Source organism: Cygnus atratus, chromosome 16, assembly GCF_013377495.2.
Source record: "Cygnus atratus isolate AKBS03 ecotype Queensland, Australia chromosome 16, CAtr_DNAZoo_HiC_assembly, whole genome shotgun sequence".
Classification (NCBI taxonomy): domain Eukaryota; kingdom Metazoa; phylum Chordata; class Aves; order Anseriformes; family Anatidae; genus Cygnus; species Cygnus atratus.
The window spans coordinates 1,884,841-1,902,891 of NC_066377.1; the positions used below are offsets into that span (position 1 = coordinate 1,884,841).

At 64.1% G+C, this 18,051-nt stretch overlaps 2 protein-coding genes across 2 annotated transcripts; one reads left to right on the forward strand and one right to left on the reverse strand.

Moving 5' to 3' along the window:
* The first annotated feature begins 1,297 nt into the window (after positions 1-1,297).
* C16H20orf204 (chromosome 16 C20orf204 homolog) lies at positions 1,298-3,934 on the forward strand. Its single transcript, XM_050714079.1, has 5 exons — positions 1,298-1,315; positions 2,581-2,715; positions 2,852-2,914; positions 3,020-3,172; positions 3,803-3,934. The coding sequence occupies exons 1-5, from the start codon at positions 1,298-1,300 to the stop codon at positions 3,932-3,934; spliced, it is 501 nt and encodes a 166-aa protein (XP_050570036.1).
* A 6,153-nt stretch (positions 3,935-10,087) lies between these two features.
* On the reverse strand, positions 10,088-11,467 carry LOC118248989 (ammonium transporter Rh type B-like). The gene is made up of 2 exons (XM_035548492.1): positions 10,394-11,467; positions 10,088-10,363 (listed from the first exon to the last, which is right to left on the reverse strand). Exons 1-2 carry the CDS (start codon positions 11,465-11,467, stop codon positions 10,088-10,090), a joined length of 1,350 nt encoding a protein of 449 aa, XP_035404385.1.
* Positions 11,468-18,051: the final 6,584 nt, after the last annotated feature.

Here is an 18,051-nt window from a genome sequence, read left to right on the forward strand (position 1 = left end):
GGTATTTGTCGGAGGATTAGAGCCGGGGAAGGGATTAGCTTTCCTTGCCAGGTGCCTGACACCGTGCAGCCCTGCAGCCGTGCTCCCCAGCTCCTTTTTCCCTGCCAGCCGGAGGGGACGAGCCCGACCCCGGGGCAGCCAGCGCCGTGCCCAGCCCGACCCTCCTGCCGTGGGCATGGGGGCGAGGGGAGGTGGGGTGACCCTAAATCGGCAGCACACCTCATTTCCCTCATCCTGGAACTTTCCCCCATCCTGGAGGAGGGGAGCAGAGCACAGATTTGGGTTCGTGGGCTTTATCTCCCCACCCTGTCCCTCTCCGGTCCCCCTGCTCTGTATGGGGGCGGTGGAAACACCCACGGCGCCCTCCTGGCTCCTGCCCCGGCGCCTCGCTGAGGTTTTCAGCCACTGGCCGCGCTTCCTCCCGTGCTAGGGGCTGAGATCCCGGTGCCATCGGCTGCCTGGAAATGCTGCAGATGGTGTGCTTGCTCCTGGAATTCGGTCCCAGTTGTTCAATAAGGCACTTCAGGGAAGTCATTCCTGGCTTAGTGCTTTGAGTAAAACTGCGTGGCCTTGTCTTCCTGGCGGCACAGGCTTCCTGAGAGCAACCCTTAGACTTTGGTCGGGGTGTCCCCGGGGAAGCAGCCTTCTCCTTTGTGTCCCCGAGGAATTACGCTCCTGGTTCTGTGCTGAATCATCTCTGGGCAAAATCTCTTGGCCAGCTTTGCAGCACGGAGCGGCTCTTCCCCTGCCCTTCCTGGTTCCCAGGGATGGAGCCCAGCACCAGAATCCTGCGAGGTGTGCATCGATTGTGAGCGCTGAAGGAGCCCGCTGGGATTTGTACTGGTTGTGTGTGGAATTGCTGATATCCTCGTGTGTGCGCCTGCTCCAGGGTGATGCCCCTGGGTTCACAGCCTGGCATCGTGCTGGGTTTGCAGCGGGGCGTTGAGCTCCCCGTCCTGCTGAGCCTCGGGAGCAGGAGGGTGGGGACAGGTTTCCTCGCCCTTTGGAGCCAGGGACAGCCCTTTATCGAGTGGGGAGCGTGGAGCAGACGCAGGCTTTGCAAACAAACCCCCAGGTTTCCACCACGGGGCAGGACGGGTGGCATCTGCCTGGGCTTGGGCTTCAGCGAGGGAGCCGGCTGGTGCTCCTGAGCCAAAAGCCAAGCCCAAGAACCAGACGTTTGGGACGGCAGCAAACCCACCGAGGTGTGAGCAGCGCCTTGGGGCAGAGAGCTCAGAGATCCAGAAAGGAGGGGGGTGGGGGCGGGAAAGCCCTGACCCGCAGATGAAATCCCCCCATGGCTGGAAGCCACCTGGTCAGCTCCTGGGAGCCGTGAGCTTGGAAGCTGCCGGCCCTTTCCTTCTTGTGCGCGCTCTGCCTGAGCACAGCAGCTGTTTTCGAAAGGTGCTGAGCTGCTTTCTGCTTGCCCAGACCTGATGCTTGGAGCTGGGGGGGGGGGGGGGGGGGGGGGGAAAGGTGGAGGGAGTTGGACTCTCACTGCGAACGGGAGCTGATAGAAACCCCCTGGTGCCAGCCTGGGGCCCGGTGCCGTGCCATCTCGCAGCAGTGTGCAGGGGAGGAGATCTGCTGGGCTTCTTTCCCGGCAGCTGCAGCATGCGTGGGGCTTCCCATCCTCTTCCCATCCTCACCCCGCTGCCGGGGGACTGCTCAAATATCCCCGGTCCCGGTCACCTGAGGCTGCGCTGGCTTCTCTCCAAAGCGCCTCAACTCGTCCCTCGGAGGGTCCGGGCGCCCCCGCCCAGTGCTGCCAAGCTTCTCCCCGCCGGGCTCAGATGTCAGCCTTTGGGTTTCCCCGCTCCGCCGGGGCTGGCTCGGGGCTGCCGGGAAGCCTTGGGGCTGGGAGGCTGCGGGGATGTGCTGGCGAGAGCAGGCGGCTGTGCTGCTGCTGGCCGGGGCTCATAGCAGGGCACCCAAGGCAGGGACAAGACGGGGCCATGTGGGGGCTTGGAGAAATGCCGAGCAGCCATCCCGGGGCAGGACGGCCGCGTCCTTGCTCTGGGGTTTGTGGAATTGCAGGGGGCATCTTCCCAAGGGGGCCTGAAGCTGTTTGCTCGGAGCTGCGCTAGGGAAGCAGGCAGCTGCACGCCTCCTGTTCCTCTCCAAAGGGCAGAGCGGGTCTCTGGCAGCTCCCTTTGATCTTTGGTGCTTGAGGGCCTGGATTTGGGGACCTGGGGAGAGCCCCCGGGGTCCCCACTGGGGCAGCCGGGCATGGGGACAGACCCTACGGATGCACGGAGCTCCCCTGCCCCATCTCTGTGCCGAGCACCTGGCTGCTGGTACCAGGGCGGGGGGGGGCTCAGCATCCTCCCAGGGCAGCGCTGCTCGGACTGGGCTGGAACTGGAACAGTCCCATGGGGGCTTGGCTCCGGAGGAGATAGCTCTGCTGGGGGGTGTCTGCCCCCAGGACACAGCTGCTCCCCCTTCTCCTGCATCCACAGGGGCAGCTCTGCCTGATGCCCGTGGCAAGGAGCTGAAAGCAGAGCCCCGACCCTCCCTGCATACCCCCCCCCGTGTCCCACCCCCCCCCCCCCGGCTGACGCTGAGCCCTTCCCTGCACAGATTCTCCCCAGGGCGCTTTCCTGCGCTGTGCTGCTGCTCCTGCTCGTCGCCGTGCTGGGCCGGGGCAAGAGGTGCAGCATCGCCAAAATCCTGCGGCAGTACCGCGCCGTCATCTTCCACGAGATCCAGAACCTGGTGAGCAGGGGCCGCCCGGTGCTCCCGGGGGTGCTGGCGAGCTGGATGCGGCCCCTTTTATAAAGCCCTTTTAAAAGCGCTTTAGGGTGCCTGATGCCCTCGTTGTGTTATTTCCCTCGTTATTTTATTTCTCCAGAAAAACCTGAGCGGCTCAGCGGAGAGGAGCAGCCGGGCAGGGCTGGCTTGCCGTTCGGACAAGGTGAGCACCCAGGGCTGGGGATTTGTGCGGGCTGAGCCCCCTGAGGAGCTGTCGAGCCCCCTCCCCGCCCGGGGCTGCTCTCCCCTCTACTCCCCCCCCCCCCAGGACCAGAAGATCCTGCTGGCCATCTACAACATCAGCATGTCCCTGCGGGACGTGGCGGGCGGCACCCTGCGTGGCCCCGAGGAGGTGGCGGTGTGGAAGGTGGCCAGGAACACCGAGTTCGTGCTCAGGGAGAACTGCAGGAAAATCGGCAAGGTGGGAGCCCTGCCCCTTCCCAGTCTCCCCAGTAGCTCCCAGTTCCCTGGCTGCACGTGGGGAGTCACGACGGGAGCCGTTCTGCTCTCATGCCCAGCTGCTCATGGGCAAGAACTGGGATTTCTCCCCAGGGCGCCAGCCTGGGCGTCCCCGGGGCTCTGCTGGGGAACTGCTGGGGAAACCCCAGCCTGGAGGCTCTCCTGCCCAAACAACTCATTAACCAAACAACTCATTAACCAATTAATCAGCGGGGAAGCCCCGGGATGGCACAGTGCAGCTGGGGGCATCTCCCTGCCATTGTGGGGAAATCAGCTGGGGTTAACCCTTCCTGGATGCAGTCTGGGGATGCTGGAAAACCACCTTCTGCCGTGCACGTGGATGTGCTAAGGGGTGTCCGGGGTGGGTGCTGCAGGCTGGGGGGGTCCCTAACTCCACCCTAGGGACCTGTGCCCATGGGGCACGTCCTCACTGTGGCTGTGGGTGGCTTGGGCAGCCTGCAGCTCCAAACCTCACGTGCGTGGGGTTTGTGTCCTCTCCTGGGGCTCAGGGGCCTGGCGGCGGCTGCTGTCCCCGTGTCTAACGGCTGCCTGGTGGGGACGTTTCTCGCCCCCTTGGCACCCCCAACAGCAGAGCCCACCCCGTGCCCCGGCACAGCCCCGCCGCAGGAGGAAGCAGCTGAAGGAGATCGCGAGGAAGGCGCAGCGGCTGGCGACGTGCTGGGAGAAGCTCTACGCCCTGCACGTGCCCCACCGGGGCTCCTAGGCTGCCTCGGGGACCTCCCCTCACCTCGTCCCCGCGGCCAGGGGGACCGCAGGGGCGTGCGCTCTGGTTTCGTGGCTAACGGCGCCTTGTTTTGGGACCTGGGGGAAATTCAACCCCGAAGTCAGCTGAGGGGGTACCGGGGGGGGGCCCGAATTTAATTCATCCCCTTGTTTCAAGCGGTACCCCAGGGACTGGCCCCGCTGCACGGGGTGGGTGCTGTAGGGGGTGGCTGCAGCAGCCAGCTGGGCAACCCCAAGCTGGGGGAAGAAGAAGGGGAAGCACAGAAAAAAGAGGAGAGAGACGTGGATTTCTGTGATGCTCCTGACCCTGCATCACCTGCTGCTTTTTTGGGGACAATGGTTGCTTTTCTGGACCCAAAGAGGACAAACTGGGCCATGGGGCTGAGCCTTCTGCTGGCACTGGACTTCTACGCACCCGCAGGTGGCTGAGGGTGCCCAGGGTGCCTGCAGGGTGCCAGCGTGAGCTGCTGCCCTGGCACAATGCAAACACTGAACCCCCCCCCCCCCCCAGGCATGGTCAGAGCCTCGGTGCAGCTCTGGCTGCTTGGAGGCAGAGGTTTGGCCTCCGAGCTGAGCACCAGGGCTGGGGGGAACCCAGCACCACCAGGGTTGAGCCCAGCCCCAAGGGACCCGCTTCCAAACCGTGGGAAGCCAGAAATAAATCCTCTCCTTCCCTCGCAGCCCTCCCGGCTGCTTTCTCTGGTGCCTTGCCCTGTGCCTGTGTGTGGGGGGGGGGGGGGTCACGGTGCTCCCGGGGGTCCCCTTGGGGCCCCATCCTGCCCCTCTTTTGCTCGGTGGGGGTGCCCGGGTTCGGGTCACCCAGCGGTGCTGTGCGCCCTGCCTCAGTTTCCCCATCCCCGCTCCCGGCTGCGGCGCGGACACGAGGTGGCAGCAGCGGGCTGCGGGTCGCGGCCCCGCAACCATCCCCCGGCCCCAAAACGCTTCGGGTCCCCCCCCCCCCACCTCCGTGTCCCCCGGGGCTGCGGGTGGCCCGGCCGGGGGGGCCCCTCCGTGCGCACGGCAGGGGATGGGGGCGCTTTGCTGGGGGCTTCGCGGGGGCTGCAAGCGGCTGTGGGCCACGGGGGGAGGCAGGGAAGGGAAAACTGGGGAGAGAAGGGGGGGGTCTGGGGGCTGTGCCCCCTGCCCTGCCTCTGGGATTGGAGCGGAGCCGGGGGGCTGCATTGCTGGGGGGTGGGAGAGGGGTCCCCCGGCACGCCGCTGCCCCTGGTTTAATGGGAAAGGAGCGGGATTTTGCTTTGGGGGCGCAAATTGGGCCTTGCTTTAGTGGGGTCAGGCTGGGTGTTGAGCAGGATCCGGCCCTGGGAGGTGCTGTCCCAGCCTGGCATGAGACAGGGTGACGCCAGCCCTGCTTTTCCCCACCACAGCGCCGGTGCCACGCTCCTCCCCGGCCCGGTGCTGGCCTGGGCCCCTTCCTCCCAGCCCCATCCTCCTCCTCGGGTGGTCCCCGGGGTGCTCGGGGAAGGGACTCACGCAGAGCCCCCAGCTCGCTGCGCCCAAGCGCTGCCTTGTTTTGCTCGTGCCCTTTCTGCTGCCTCCCTGGGCGGCTTTGCGCTGGGATTTTCTTTTTTTTTTTTCCCTCTTATCCCCCCCCCCCCCCTCCTTGTTTTCCTAAACAAAAGATCAAATGCGGACAGTGGTTTTAATCAGGTTAAAGAGAGGAAAGAGAATAAATAACGATAATAATTAAAAAAAAAACAACCCAACCACCCCCACGTGTAACAACACCCCGCCAAACCTCCCAAAATAACCCTGCGCCCCCTGCTCCGCGTGGTTGCCCACCAGCGTGACTCACAGACCCCCTGAACGAGCAATTTTCCTGTTTTTTAGTTTCTTTTTTTTTTTTTTTTTTTTTTTTTTCGGATGATGGGTTGCAGCCGGGGCTGGGACCACTTTTTTTTTTTCCCCAAGGATGGGGTTGGGGGGTCCTGCCACGGGCGTTGCTGCCGCCCTGGCCGTGCCGTGCCGCGGGAACGCGGCACGGCACGGCCGGGGCGACAGCAACGCCCGTGCCCCGTTGCAAACAGGACCATGTCTTGGGTGATTCACTGCCATTTCTGCATCAAGACTGGAGCAAAGGGACCCCCCCCCCCCCGCGATCTGTCAGCACGTTCCCAGGTAAAACAGAGCTGTAACCGGCCCCTTTCCTAGGAGTGAGGAGCTGGTGCTGGAAATCACCCCCGGGGTACCCGGACCCAGCTGCAGGGGATGGGTGCAGCTGCTCCGGCTGCTTCTGCAGGTTGGGAAAGGGGGGGTTTGTGCCCGGTGCTGGTGGTTTTGCATCATTTTCCTGGCTTGGGGTGGTGGCAGGAGGTGAGCAGCGGTGCCTCTGGCCGTGGCAGCACGTGCAGGGGGTGTTTGGGGTGTTCGCGAGCTTGCCGCGATCTCCGGCGGCGGGGGGAGAGGGAGCCCGGTGCGGCGGCAGGAATGAGTGCATGGAAAGGAAGGAAAGAGTGAAGGAAGAGGCTAAAGGGAGGGAGGGGAAAAGCGAGGTCGAAGCTTCGGTGGAATCACAGCAAAACAGCCGGAAAAAGGAAACGGGCCTGAAAAGTCAAATAAAAATAGCAGCGAGGCAAACCCAAGTGTGCAGCACATGGGAGTGAGCGCATTTCCTTCGAGGGCAGCACCACACGCTCCCGGCTGCTCCGGGGGGGCTGCTCTGATGTGGCTCCAGCAGCCGCCACCGAGCTGCCTCCCTCCTTCCCTCCCTCCCTCCTTCCCTCCCGGCCTCCCTCCGGCCTCCGCGGCCGCCCCGCGCGGTGCCAGCCGCTGGGCATCCTGTCGGCACCGCGCCAGCCCCCGCCTCGCTCGGGGCAGGCGGGCGCACGGCGAGAGCCCGGCGCACATCCCCACAGCCCCCCCCCCCCCCCCCCCCCCCCCAGATTTGGGATGCAAGAAAAGGGTGCACAGCCCTCTGCTTGCACCCCACTTTTGGGGGGCTGCGCCCCGTGCCGTGAGGATGCACGCGTGGGTTTTGCTGCGTCCTCGCACGCGCGTGCCACGCTCCCGCCCGCCGTGCCGCAGGTGTGTGCGTGCCCGGGGCCGCCGGCTGTGATCGCCTTGCCAGATGCGTCCGACCGCCCCACAAACAGCGCGGCCACGGCTTCCTCCCTTCGCCTCTTGTTTTGCAATCACCGCCCGGGAATCGGGGTCAGGGCGCGGGGCCGCGGAGACGGGGTGCTCCTTGATCCCGGAGCAGCGCGCTGCGGCCCGGACCTGGCTGTGGGCTGAGCTGGGAGAGGGGAAAAAAAAAAAAAAAAACAAAACACAAAAAGCAGCATCACCCAGGACACAGCATCACCCAGGATGGTGGCTGTTGTGCTCCTGCAGAGCTGATGGTGGGGGGGGCGCTTTTCGCCCCTGCCCCTTTGCAGTGCCACGTCCCACCAAAATGTGGCTGTCCCTGGGATGGAGCAGAGCCGTCCTCGTCCTAGCACCAGCAGCTGCCTCGCTGGCGATCAGGAAAGCCGTGCCCTGTTTCGGTCCTTGTCTGCACCACGACCCAGGCTGGGGCTCGGGGGGCCGAGGCTGGGGGTGCCGGCCCCTCGCAGCCCCCGAGCGCGGGCACAGAGCGAGCGCTGGGGGCACTGGCACACGCAGCCTGTGTCTGACTAAGAAGAACAGCGTTTTGTTCTCTCCCATCTCCCTGCAGCATCGTAAAGCTGTTGAAAGCCCAGATTTACGGTGTGATAAACGCTAGGGGCTCTGGTTAATATTTTACTGCTCCATCCTTTGGAGAGCGGCTGTTTTGGAGGAGCAGGGAGAGCTGGGCTCGGGGCGGCACACCCAGCGGCATCTCTGCCCGGCTCCAGCTGGAGGACAGCCGGTCCTCGGGGACGGGGACAGCCGGGATTGGGGCCGCACGAAGCCGTGCCATTGCCCAGGTGGGTCCCGGCTCCCCCGGCCATGGGATGCCAAGATCCTGAGCCCAGGTCCCGCATGGAGGCTGTGGGCTGGAGGTGCGGGACATCGGTGGGACATGCGGTGCCGTGACAAGCAGCACGGTGAGCCCTCGAGGGAGCAACACAGTGCTGGAAACACTGACAAACAACACCGGGGTCCCGCAGCGGGGAAGGGCAGCCCCCCCCCACCCCTCAACCCCAGCTTCCCAGCCTCTTGCTGGTTTCGGAGGCATCTGCCGACCAGATTGTGCCACTGCGTGCCCGTGCGAGGACGTGCCACCAAGCAGCGGGGTGTGCCCAGGCCCAGCTCCGGATGCTCCCCTCCCCGTGCCCCCCCAGCCCGTGGCCCCACTGCCAGCTCCCCGGCACGCTGCTGCAGCCCCATGGGTGCTGGGGCCGTGCTGGTGGAGCAGCACCCGCAGTGCTGAGCTGCTCTGCAGGAGGCTGAATCCTCGCAGGGAAGGGCTGGGTGACGCTGGGAAGCAACTCAGGGCTGGGGGGCGTCCCGGGGGGAGCCTTAGCGAGGGGGCTGGGCGGCCCAAAGCGTGCAAAACCCCGAGTACGGAGAGGAGAGGGGGGGGCTCTGCACCACCGTGCCGTTGTCTGTGTGATGGGCGAGGGGGTCTGCAGCTTCTGGGCCGTGTGTGTGTGCACACATCGCCGTGTGCCTGCACGATTCCTCCCCGTGGCAGCTCCCCGAGGGTGCCTGCACCCTCCTCCCTGCCCCGCCGGAGCCAGAGCCACGCGGTGCAGCCCGCAGGCCCCGGCACGGGGGGAAGAGAGCAGCAATGGGATGCCGAGCTCAGCGGGAGCCCCGGCTCGCCCTGAAACAAGCGGCAGCCCACCCGGGCCCCGGTGGCACCGCGGCTCCGTGGGACGGCGCTGGCTCCGGCGGCCCTCGACGCCCAGCGGGAGCCGGATGGCGGCAAGGGGCCCGGTTGCCCCCAGCTCCCCTCTGTGCCCCCGCCACGCACACCTCCGTGGGGCCGGCGATGCCGGTGGGATGCCGGTGGGATGCCGTGGCTGGGCTCGGGGCCTCACTGCCTCCCGCCGCCCCCCGGCCCCGCTGCTCGGCCCGCGGCACCCTCCGCCGGGGCCCATTGTTCTGCCGCGCCGGGCTGCGGGGCAGGATTCCTTTGTCAGAGCTGAACAATATTTTATTCTAACAATTAACCAAACACGCCCGGGCTCCCGAGCCTGTTTGTGATTATTGGAGGACGAATTCCCCAGCCTCGATCTTGGTGTCGGCTCCGCCTGGGGCCGCGCCAGGCAGAGGGGATCCAGCACCGCCGAGCCCTGCTCCGTGCGGCTCCGTGCGCAGGGCCGCCGTGCCCAGAGCCCCCGTCCCTGCAGCGAGTGGCGGGGGGGCTTTTTGCTGCCCTTGCCCCCCACGAGCATCGCCAGCGTTGTCTGCGTGGCAGCAGGATCGGACGAGGCGCGGAGCAGGGGCACGGTGACTCACGGAGCTGGGGGGGCTCTGAATCATGGTGCTTTCCGGGCAGGATGCGGCCCCGCGCTCGCGGCTTGCTGCTTGTGAGCGATGGGCTGCTGGCTTTGTCCTCAGTGGGGTGGCATTGGCTTGCTCCCTGCCATGTGGGATGGGGCTGCTGCTTTTCCTCAGGGTCCCCCAGCTCCCCTAGCCCCCTCGCTGCCTTCCTGCTCTCCCAGGCCTGGTTTTGGGGCTGGAAATGGGTGCCATGGGGTGTGGGTGCTCTGTGCGTCCTGGCTCTCTGAGCCCCTCTCCTTGCTCAGGCCTCATTGCCGTTGTGGTGAAAAAGGGAGGTATCTGCTGCAATTCGCCTAGCGAGACCTGGCAGAGGTTAGATTGTCCAGTGCGGCACAGGTGATAAAATCCCTTCAAAATCCCTTGCTTGTGGTCATTTCCTCTTCACCCCACTGCTGTTCCCAGCCCTGGGCTTGCAGCTGGGGCAGCCGGCGAGGCAGGAGTGACGCGGTGGAGAAGTTGGACATAGCAGGGGGATGTTTGCTATCCCGGGCCAGCATGCAGGGGAGATCCATCCTGGGAGATAAACCCCAAGCAGGTCATTTCCTTGTCTGTGGAGATGGATGGTCAGTTCCTAGGGCTGGCCAGGGGCAGAGGAAGGGACCTGCAGCCTCGGGGTGTTGAAGGGACGCACGCTGCGGCACTGCCCCGACGCCGGGCGTTTGGCACGAGAGGGCACCGGGCTCTGGAAACATCCCGAACCAGGTGCCTACACCCGCTCCTTCAGGGCCACTTCCTCGGTGGCGTCCCCCATCCCTGGGCTCTCGGCCTGCCCCTGGATCCTGAAATTCAGCGAGTCCTCGAAGCAAAGCGGCTCAGGCGGCGGGGCCAGGCAGGGCAGGCGCAGCACGGCGCCGGCGAGCATCCCGCTGAGCAGCGAGCCTCCAAGGGCCGCAGCCAGCCCTGCCACTTGCCACAGCGCCTGCCTGCCACCACCGCAGCCCCCCTGGTCCTCCGCCAGCCCATTGCCATCGACGTGGGAGAGCTGGCACCTATTGGTGTCCTTGGAGACCACCAGGACGGCCACGGCGCTGGCCGCTGCGCCGAGGATGCCCGGCAAGCCGTGGAGGTTGTGGATGCCGCACTGGTCGTGCAGAGCCAGCCTCCTCGCCAGGAGCGGGGTGAGGAATCGGAAGCCGAGCAGGCAGACGAGCGAGGAGAGGCTGCCCAGGGCCAGGGAGGCCGCCGGTGTGATGGGCATGTCGGCCAGCGCGCCGATGGCCACCCCGCCGGCCAGGCTGCCGTTCTGCAGGTGGCCCGGGCTGAGCTTGCCGCCACTCTCCAGCAGGCTGGAGGCCACCACGGTGGTGACGGCGCTGGCGCTGAGGGCCAGGAGGGTGTTCAGGATGGCCCGGTGCTGGGCATCACCCGGCTGGCACGGGGCGGCCACGAAGCTGGGCCAGAAAACCCAGAGGGTGAGCGTCCCCACCAGGGCCAGGAGGTCAGATCGGGGCGTTGGGGTCTCCTTGGGATGCGCCGGCCGCCTCTGCGTCCCAAACAGAGCCTTGGACACGCCGAGGCCGAAATAGCAGGCGAAGACGTGGATGGTGATGGTGCCTCCCACGTCGCGGACGCCCAGCTGGGTGACGATGAGCCACTCGCTCGCGAGGTAGACAGGGACCTCGCAGAAAGCCACGGCGAGGAGCTGGCAGGGGCTCGTCCTGCCCAGGACAGCCCCGACCGAGATGAGCACGGTGACGGCGGCGAACTCGGCGGCGAGGACGTTGTGGAGACCCAGGCGGACCTCGCCATGGCGGTAGCGGTGGCGCAAGCCCTGCAGCAGCAGCGCCCACTGCGTGGAGAAGTTGAGCAGGAGGAAATTGTGGGCGAGGGCGCTGAGCCCGTAGCGGGGCAGGAAGGCCAGCAGGAGCCCCAGCCCCACCGCCAGCATCACCTGGATGTCCTGGAAGAGGGGGAAGATGCTGGGGAGCTGCTCGGCAGCCCGGATGCCATCCTCTGCCTCTGTGGCCACGGCCGAGGGCTCGTCGTAGGTGACGAAGAGGGCGAAGAAGAGCAGCAGGGCGCCCTGGAAGAGCCCCAGGGAGAGGGGCAGGAGGCGGCGGGTGCTGGAGGGGGGTGGTGTGGCCATCCTCAGATGTGGCAGGAGGGATCGGTGACCGTGGTGCCACGGTGCAGGGGATGGCACAGGAGGGGACAGTGGCCACAGGGCAGGGGATGGCAGCCCGGCCGTGCCGGGAGCGCTCGTGGGGTGAGCCGTGCTCTGCTGCTACCTTGGGGATTTTATGGCCACGGTTAATTTTTAACTGAGGATGAGGGTTGATGTCCCAGAAGAGGAGACTTTTATCCCCCCATCCCCTCCTTCAAAGCAATGCTCAGACATTGCCCGTGTGCTCTTGTTTGGCGACCATAAAAAGCGGGCGCGAGGCTTTTAGGATTTTAAAAAGAGAGAGAAAAAGAGGAAAAGCCTGCTGAGGGGTGGCGGAGGAGCCCGCGGGGCCGGCAGCAATGTTGGGGATGAGGGGGGCACCGCGGCGTGCGCCCACTTCCCCCCCCCTCTGCAGCCCCTGCTCCCACAGCGGGACCGCTCCAAACCCCACAGCAGCGGCTCGGAGCTGTGCTGAGCCCCGGGGCCGAGGCCGGGGAGGGTCCCACGGGTGCTCGGTGCCACATCAGGGCTGGGGGCCCACGCGGGCACACTGCAGGAGGCGGATGAGCTCTGCCAAGGCTCCCGCGCTGCCTCTGGCCGGCCGGGGACGGCTCCCGACCCATCGCAACCCAAGGCAGCGCCATGCATGGCTTGGGGATGATGTGCGCTTTGCTCGGCAACTGCCCGGCCTCCGCAAAGCCCCATAAAGCTCCGAAATCAGGCCGAAAAGATCATTTTCTCACAGGTTTGTGTTGGCTTGAATGGCTGGAAATTCATTAACAATTAGCGCGCGAGAAAAACAAAGCCCAGAGCAGCCAAGCAGCTACCCCGAAGTTTCTGGGTTGCTGTTTAATGTGACATTTTGCCAGTGAATGTCTGGAAAAAAAATATGAGAACCACAAGAACAAAAGGCAGAAGGGTTGGTAAATATTTGTTCCAGAGAGAAGATATTTTTGTGCTGTCCCTGATCTCAACACCCCTGCCGCGGGCGCTGGCTCCACGCCGCTCTTCGTCATTGTTACTGGAGGATGAGGCAGGCGAGGGCGCAAAATGGGAAACAATTGTTGAATAATCTGCGCGAGGCTCCTTTGCCAAACCCTCCCCTGCCATTTTTCAACAGAAAGATGCTGGAAATCAGGGCAACGTATAGGAGGAGGAGGTGCTTTGAAGGAAGCGCCGCTGGGCCTTGCGATGGGGTTGCATCGTGCCGAGCCGCCTCTCTCCACGGGAGAGGGGCAAAGAAAAACCCCAAAGGTTTTGCGGGATGGGACCCGGGGATGCTTCATCACACAGAGGCCCCCATGCTTGTCCCTGCCATGTGGCCAGAGCAGGCGAATGCCACCACCGGGACCCCAGGGACACATGGGGCTGAGGTCCCCGTTGGGCTCGCTCCGGTGTCCCCAAGTGCCGGTGGGGGATGCGGTGGAGCCGGGGAGCACAGCAGGATGCTCTCGCCCGCCTCCCCCCAGCAAACATGGGCTGAGCTCCCACCCTCAGCCTCATCCTGCGCTGGTGGGGCACAGGGGATGCCTCATCCTCCCCCACCCCCTGCCGATGCAAAAAGGGGAAAGAAAGGCAATTTCAGCCCTGCTGACCCCATTGCATTACATACCGGGTGTGTGCTGTACCCATCGCATGCCACATCAGCCCTCCAGTGGGATTTTCAATGGGATGGCTCGACACAGTGAAAAACTCGTTAGCTCGTCGTGTTTAAGATAAATCCTGATCCCTGGCTGGAGCTGCGGGCCGTGGTGGCACAGTGACCTCAGCTTGCTGCTGCCAACTGCCCCTGGCCGGGAACCGTGGGGTTTGGTTTGGGGTTTTCAGTGGCACCGTGAAGGCTTGCAACAAGCAGAAGCACCTTCGTTCAGGGCTTTTTTAGGGCAGGGCTGAATAAAACGCTGATAGGAAAAGCTGCACAGAAGGAAAGCAGGGTTTGAACAGATATTTAAAAAGCGGAGAGTTTTAAAGGTTTTGGAATCACAACAAAGAGCCTTCTGTGAGGGGTGTGCTGCAGGAAGAACACATCTCCAGAGTGTCTTAGTGCTGCCAAAGCACCATGGTGTGTGGAGGAGATAAGGGGAAGTTCGAGAGGAAAAGCCCTTCTGGATCTGGCTGGTGCCCGTGGCAAGGTGTGGAGGCGCGGGGTTGGCACGGGAGGCTCTGCCGGGTCCATAAACAGCATGTGGGTGCACTCGGGGAACCTGGCACGGGGGTCAGGCTGCCAGGCTCTGTGCCCGGAGCTGGTTGGGGAGGTGACAGCTCCTTATCTCCTTCTGTGGCTGATAGGGAACTGCAGGCTCAGCGGGATGGAGCTGGCAGGTGCTGAAGCTGGTGCCTGCCCCGGGGCTGGTGGGTCAGGGTGCTGTGCCCTTGGGTGCCTGCCCTTTTCCACCTGGAAATCTTGCCCTGGCGGCGTCTGGGGATTTGGGATGTGCACGTGGGTTCCTGGAGGTGCAAAAGCCAAGGGCAGCCATCAGCAAATTCCTTTGCCAAGCTGTTTGGTATCCCAACACCTCCATCAGTAGAGGAGCCACCCCATTTAGCCTCCCTGCTTCCAAAAGCAGACGAGGGCGAAGAGCAGTGCTGCCCAGCTGCCGCCCAGGCCAAGGACCCCACCGCAGACAGCGAGGGACCCCGGCGGGGCGCAGGTTAAAGAATAACCTTTATGGCCCCCATAAAGGAAGGTCGAAGTTCCAGGAGGTCAGCGGGGAAGGCGAAAGTCCCCCTGCCCCACGGCACCCCCGGCCCCGCGGAGCAAGGGCGGCCAATGATTAACTCGGGGGAGCTGGGTGCGCCCGCGGGAAGCCGCGGTCCCCGCGGTGGGGAAAGTCCGGTCCCTCCAGAAACCCTCCGCGGGCACCGGGGAGTTTTTGTTCGGCACCGAAGGAGCAGGGCCTGGGGACGGAGGAAGCATCTGGAGAGGGCCGGGGCGGCGGGGAGGGGACCATTGAATTCCACCCCCCACGTCCCCCTTTCACTGTGTGGGCAGTTGTTTTATGGCAGGAGGGCTGGGGAACCATTTTAGCATGAGCCACGCTGAGACTGCTCGAGGAGTTCCCTGCTGAGGGCTGGATACAAAGAAAAGCTGAATTAACTGCGGGTCATATAAGGCAACAGGATCTGACAGATCCGAGCCAATATATGCTGGCAACAGCCAGTCCATGGCACTGTGAGAAAACACTCCTGCAAATTTAACAAATCCCTATGGTCTAGAAAGTCATGTACAAGAAATTACTAATGAAGGGATCTAGTCATATCTGGATTTCCAGACGTTGGTCATACTCCCACCGCATTTTGCAGGCCATATAAGTACATGGATCTGAATCCAGGGCGCTGGAGACCAGGAGGATTGTTCCGATCGTCTTGTCTGACCTCCTGCGTCACACGCGGCAGCGCGTCCTGCGCCCGAGCCCAGCGCTGCCGGCGGGGCTCAGCCGGGAGGGGATGCTCAGCCCAGCCGTGCCGGGCGGTGGCGGCCGGATCCTGCAGCTGCGCCGGGCTCGGGCTGCCTGGAGGAGCCTCAGGGGTTGGGAACCTTGATGGCATCGGGGGGCTGGGATCGGGTCCCCCTCCTGCCCCGTGGTGATGCTCTGGCACCCGGGGGTGGGTGCTGGGGACCCCTCTGCTTGGGCAGGAGGGAGTGGGGGCTCCGGCTTCATCTCCATGGGGCTGCCAGAGGATTCCCAGCTGAGGCACAGCACGGAGGGGAAGGGCTGCTGGTCCCCCCCACCCATTTTCCACACTCTCCTTGGTGTCAGCCCTCTCCCCATGGGCACCCCAAAAGCCCCATTTCCCACGGAGCTCTGCCGCCCAGCTCCCCGCTCCCTCCCCATCCAGCTCCGAGCCCCTGTAGCTCCTCCACAAACACACGCCTGTTTTCTAACCCATCCCTTTTTTTCCCCCCCCCCCTGCCCCCCGCCCCTCGATTCCATCCCGGCGATGCCGGCGGCGGCGGCCGCGAGCCGTTAAAAGCAACCGGATGGTTCTGACCCACGGAGCCGGGCGCTCGCGGTGCGGCTGCCGGAGCCGGGCAGGTGGCCAGTCCCATCGTTCTCCCCCCCCCCCCCCCAAACCCCTCGCGAGCGGGGGCTCTGCCCGGGGACAAAAAGGAATAGACGTCACACCCGCATCACGCGGCCTGAGTGGCCTTCTCCATCTTGTTAGCACATTGTGTAACACAACATGTGGAGGCGCTGGGACCGCACACACATGCGCTCCCCAACAGCCCAACGAGGGGGGAAAAAAGAAAAAAAAAAAAAAAAAAAAAAAGAGAGAGAAAGAAGAAAAAAAAAAAAAAAAAGGAAGCAATTTAAGCTTTGAATCTTTCTCTTTAAAATGTTCTCATGGCTTCATTAGAATTTGCAGCCACAGAGGCTTTGAAGACCCTGGTATAAGGAGTGAAACATCTGGAAAAATTAGGATTAATGAAAACATAATTCCCAAGACTAAAGGAAAGATTAATCCTGCGTTACCACTTGTGTGTTCCACAGCTTTTCCCCAGCTCGTAACGCTGAACTTATTAAATCGCCTTGAGCTGAGTTTTCCTTTTTCTCTCTCCCTCCCCTATTGAGCCGAATGGAAGCGACTGATGCCAAATGTAACGATAACCAACTGTGCCGAGCAGCGCGTGTGCGAGCGCGCCACCCGCCCCGCTCCGCTCCCAGGTGGGCGCCCGTGGCCGGCCGGGGCTGGTGGCTGGGGGTCCCGGGGGGGTCCGAGCCGAGGGGCCGGGGGGCTCGGAGCGGGGCGATGGGCGCTGCGCCCAGCTGGGCTGCACCTGCTCCGCTCCCCGCAGGATCGGGGCCGGTCTGCTGGTGAGACTGGGGGGATGCTGGCGAGTTAAAGGCTGAATTTGGGAATGAACCCACCCTGCTTTGAAAGGCTCGGCTCTCCCCCGAGGTGCTGGGGGGCATTTCTGCGAGCTTGGCTGCGGGAGGGCACTGCCATGCCGTGCTGTGCCGTGCCCGCGCTGGCACCACTCTCTGCTGCAGCAGTGGCCGCGTTTTGTTGCCGCTGGGGCGAGGCTTTGAGCTCGGCGTTGAGCAATGCGAGCCCCGTGCCAGCTCGCTCCGCGGGCGCTGCTCCTCCGCGCGGGGCTCCTGCAAGCGCGGCCACACCGCGGGGGCCCGGCCGCAGCAGGGATGGGGCACGCTGCAGTGCTGCAGATTGTCAGGGGCTCAGCCCCACCATGCCAGATCCTGCTCGAGCCCCAGCAAAGCCCTCGGAAGGGCTGGCCAGGGTCTGGGGCTGCTCTGGAGCTCAGCTCAGCCGTGCTGGGGCTTTGCACATGGAGGGACCAGCTTGGGAAGCTGCCCTTGGGTGAAAACCCCTTTGGCTCTGTAAAATACTGCAGCAAATTCTTATTTATTCGGGGTGCCAGTGTGGAGAGCAAGTAGCATGGAAGTGGTGGTGTTCCTGGGGGTCACGTCAAAGTTTTGTCCCTTGTTGTGGGCCTGGGCATGGCACAGGATCTCCCTGGCATCAGCTACCTGCTGCTCCAGGTCCCTTCTTTGTCGCCGCAAAGCCCGGCGAACCAGACGCTAACTCGCGAAAAAAAGGCTGCAAGCAGGGTCAGTGCAGTTCTCTCCCCAAATTAAACACCAGTACATATGTCTATATAGTGGTGTTTATTTAGAATAATAAAAGGAGGCAGATTTCACTTCATTACGCCTTAATCCGTCCCACGTTTGGCGCGGGGGAAGGCCGGGCAGCGCGAGCCCCGCGCCGAGGCCAGCTGCTCCGCAGAGCCGCTCTGGCGAGCAGCTTGTGCAGCCCGTGTGGCGACAGGAGCCGGCTACCAGCTGCTCTGCCCGGCTGCCGACGGCCCCCTGGCCCTGCCGGTGGCTCCCCAGGGATGGGGATGCTCTGAGGGCTGAGCTGGCCCCAAGGGCTGGAGGAGCAGCGGGTGCTGGGAGTGGTGTCCTGGGCGCAGTGCGTCCTCTTTGGATGTCCCCGCTGGGATTTGGGTGGCACCTCGCCCGCTGGGTGCCCCCCCAGGACCTCTGTTTGCCATCAGCTCATGGGGAAGACAGATGTGGCGGTCTCTGGGGGATCATGGCTGGGATGTGCGTGCAGGGCTGCAGCCACCACGGGCCAGAGGTGCGTTTGTCCCGTGCACGAGGAAAAAAAGGCACGTCCGCCCCTTCCGCGGGGCGCAGGAGTGGGCTGCACACTCTGGCCCTATCCTGCGGGGTCCTGGTGGAGGGGAAGGCTCCCAGGACAGACAGAAGGACATGGTGCCTCGATGGACAGGACAACCCGTGGGATGCACGACAGATCACTGCACACACAGCATCCTCACTGCAGCACCACGAGGGTGACAACCGGAGCCCCCCTCACCGGCGCTGCGCTTCGGAGGGAACGCCGGTGCTCTGCTCCCTCCTTCCCACGCCGACGCCTCGCTCGGCGCTCCCGGTTGTTTTCCAGAGAGGAAATCTGCAACCTTGCTCTTTTTTTTCTTTTTCTTTTTTTTTTTTTTTTTCTGTTTTGCTGTGCATGTGTGCGATGGCGGGGCCCAGCTGGGGGTGGCGGCGGTGCCGGCGGGCGCCAGGTGCCGGCGGCGC

Bases quoted from the DNA above. Each gene is read 5' to 3' on its own strand.
- LOC118248989 (XM_035548492.1), bottom strand. From the start codon at position 11,467: ATGGCCACACCACCCCCCTCCAGCACCCGCCGCCTCCTGCCCCTCTCC. The intron at 10,364-10,393 runs GTGGTCTCCAAG...AATAGGTGCCAG, and splicing joins CCAGCGCCGTGGCCGTCCTG to CTCTCCCACGTCGATGGCAA.
- C16H20orf204 (XM_050714079.1), top strand. The intron at 2,716-2,851 runs GTGAGCAGGGGC...TTATTTCTCCAG, and splicing joins TCCACGAGATCCAGAACCTG to AAAAACCTGAGCGGCTCAGC. The intron at 3,173-3,802 runs GTGGGAGCCCTG...CCCCAACAGCAG, and splicing joins ACTGCAGGAAAATCGGCAAG to AGCCCACCCCGTGCCCCGGC.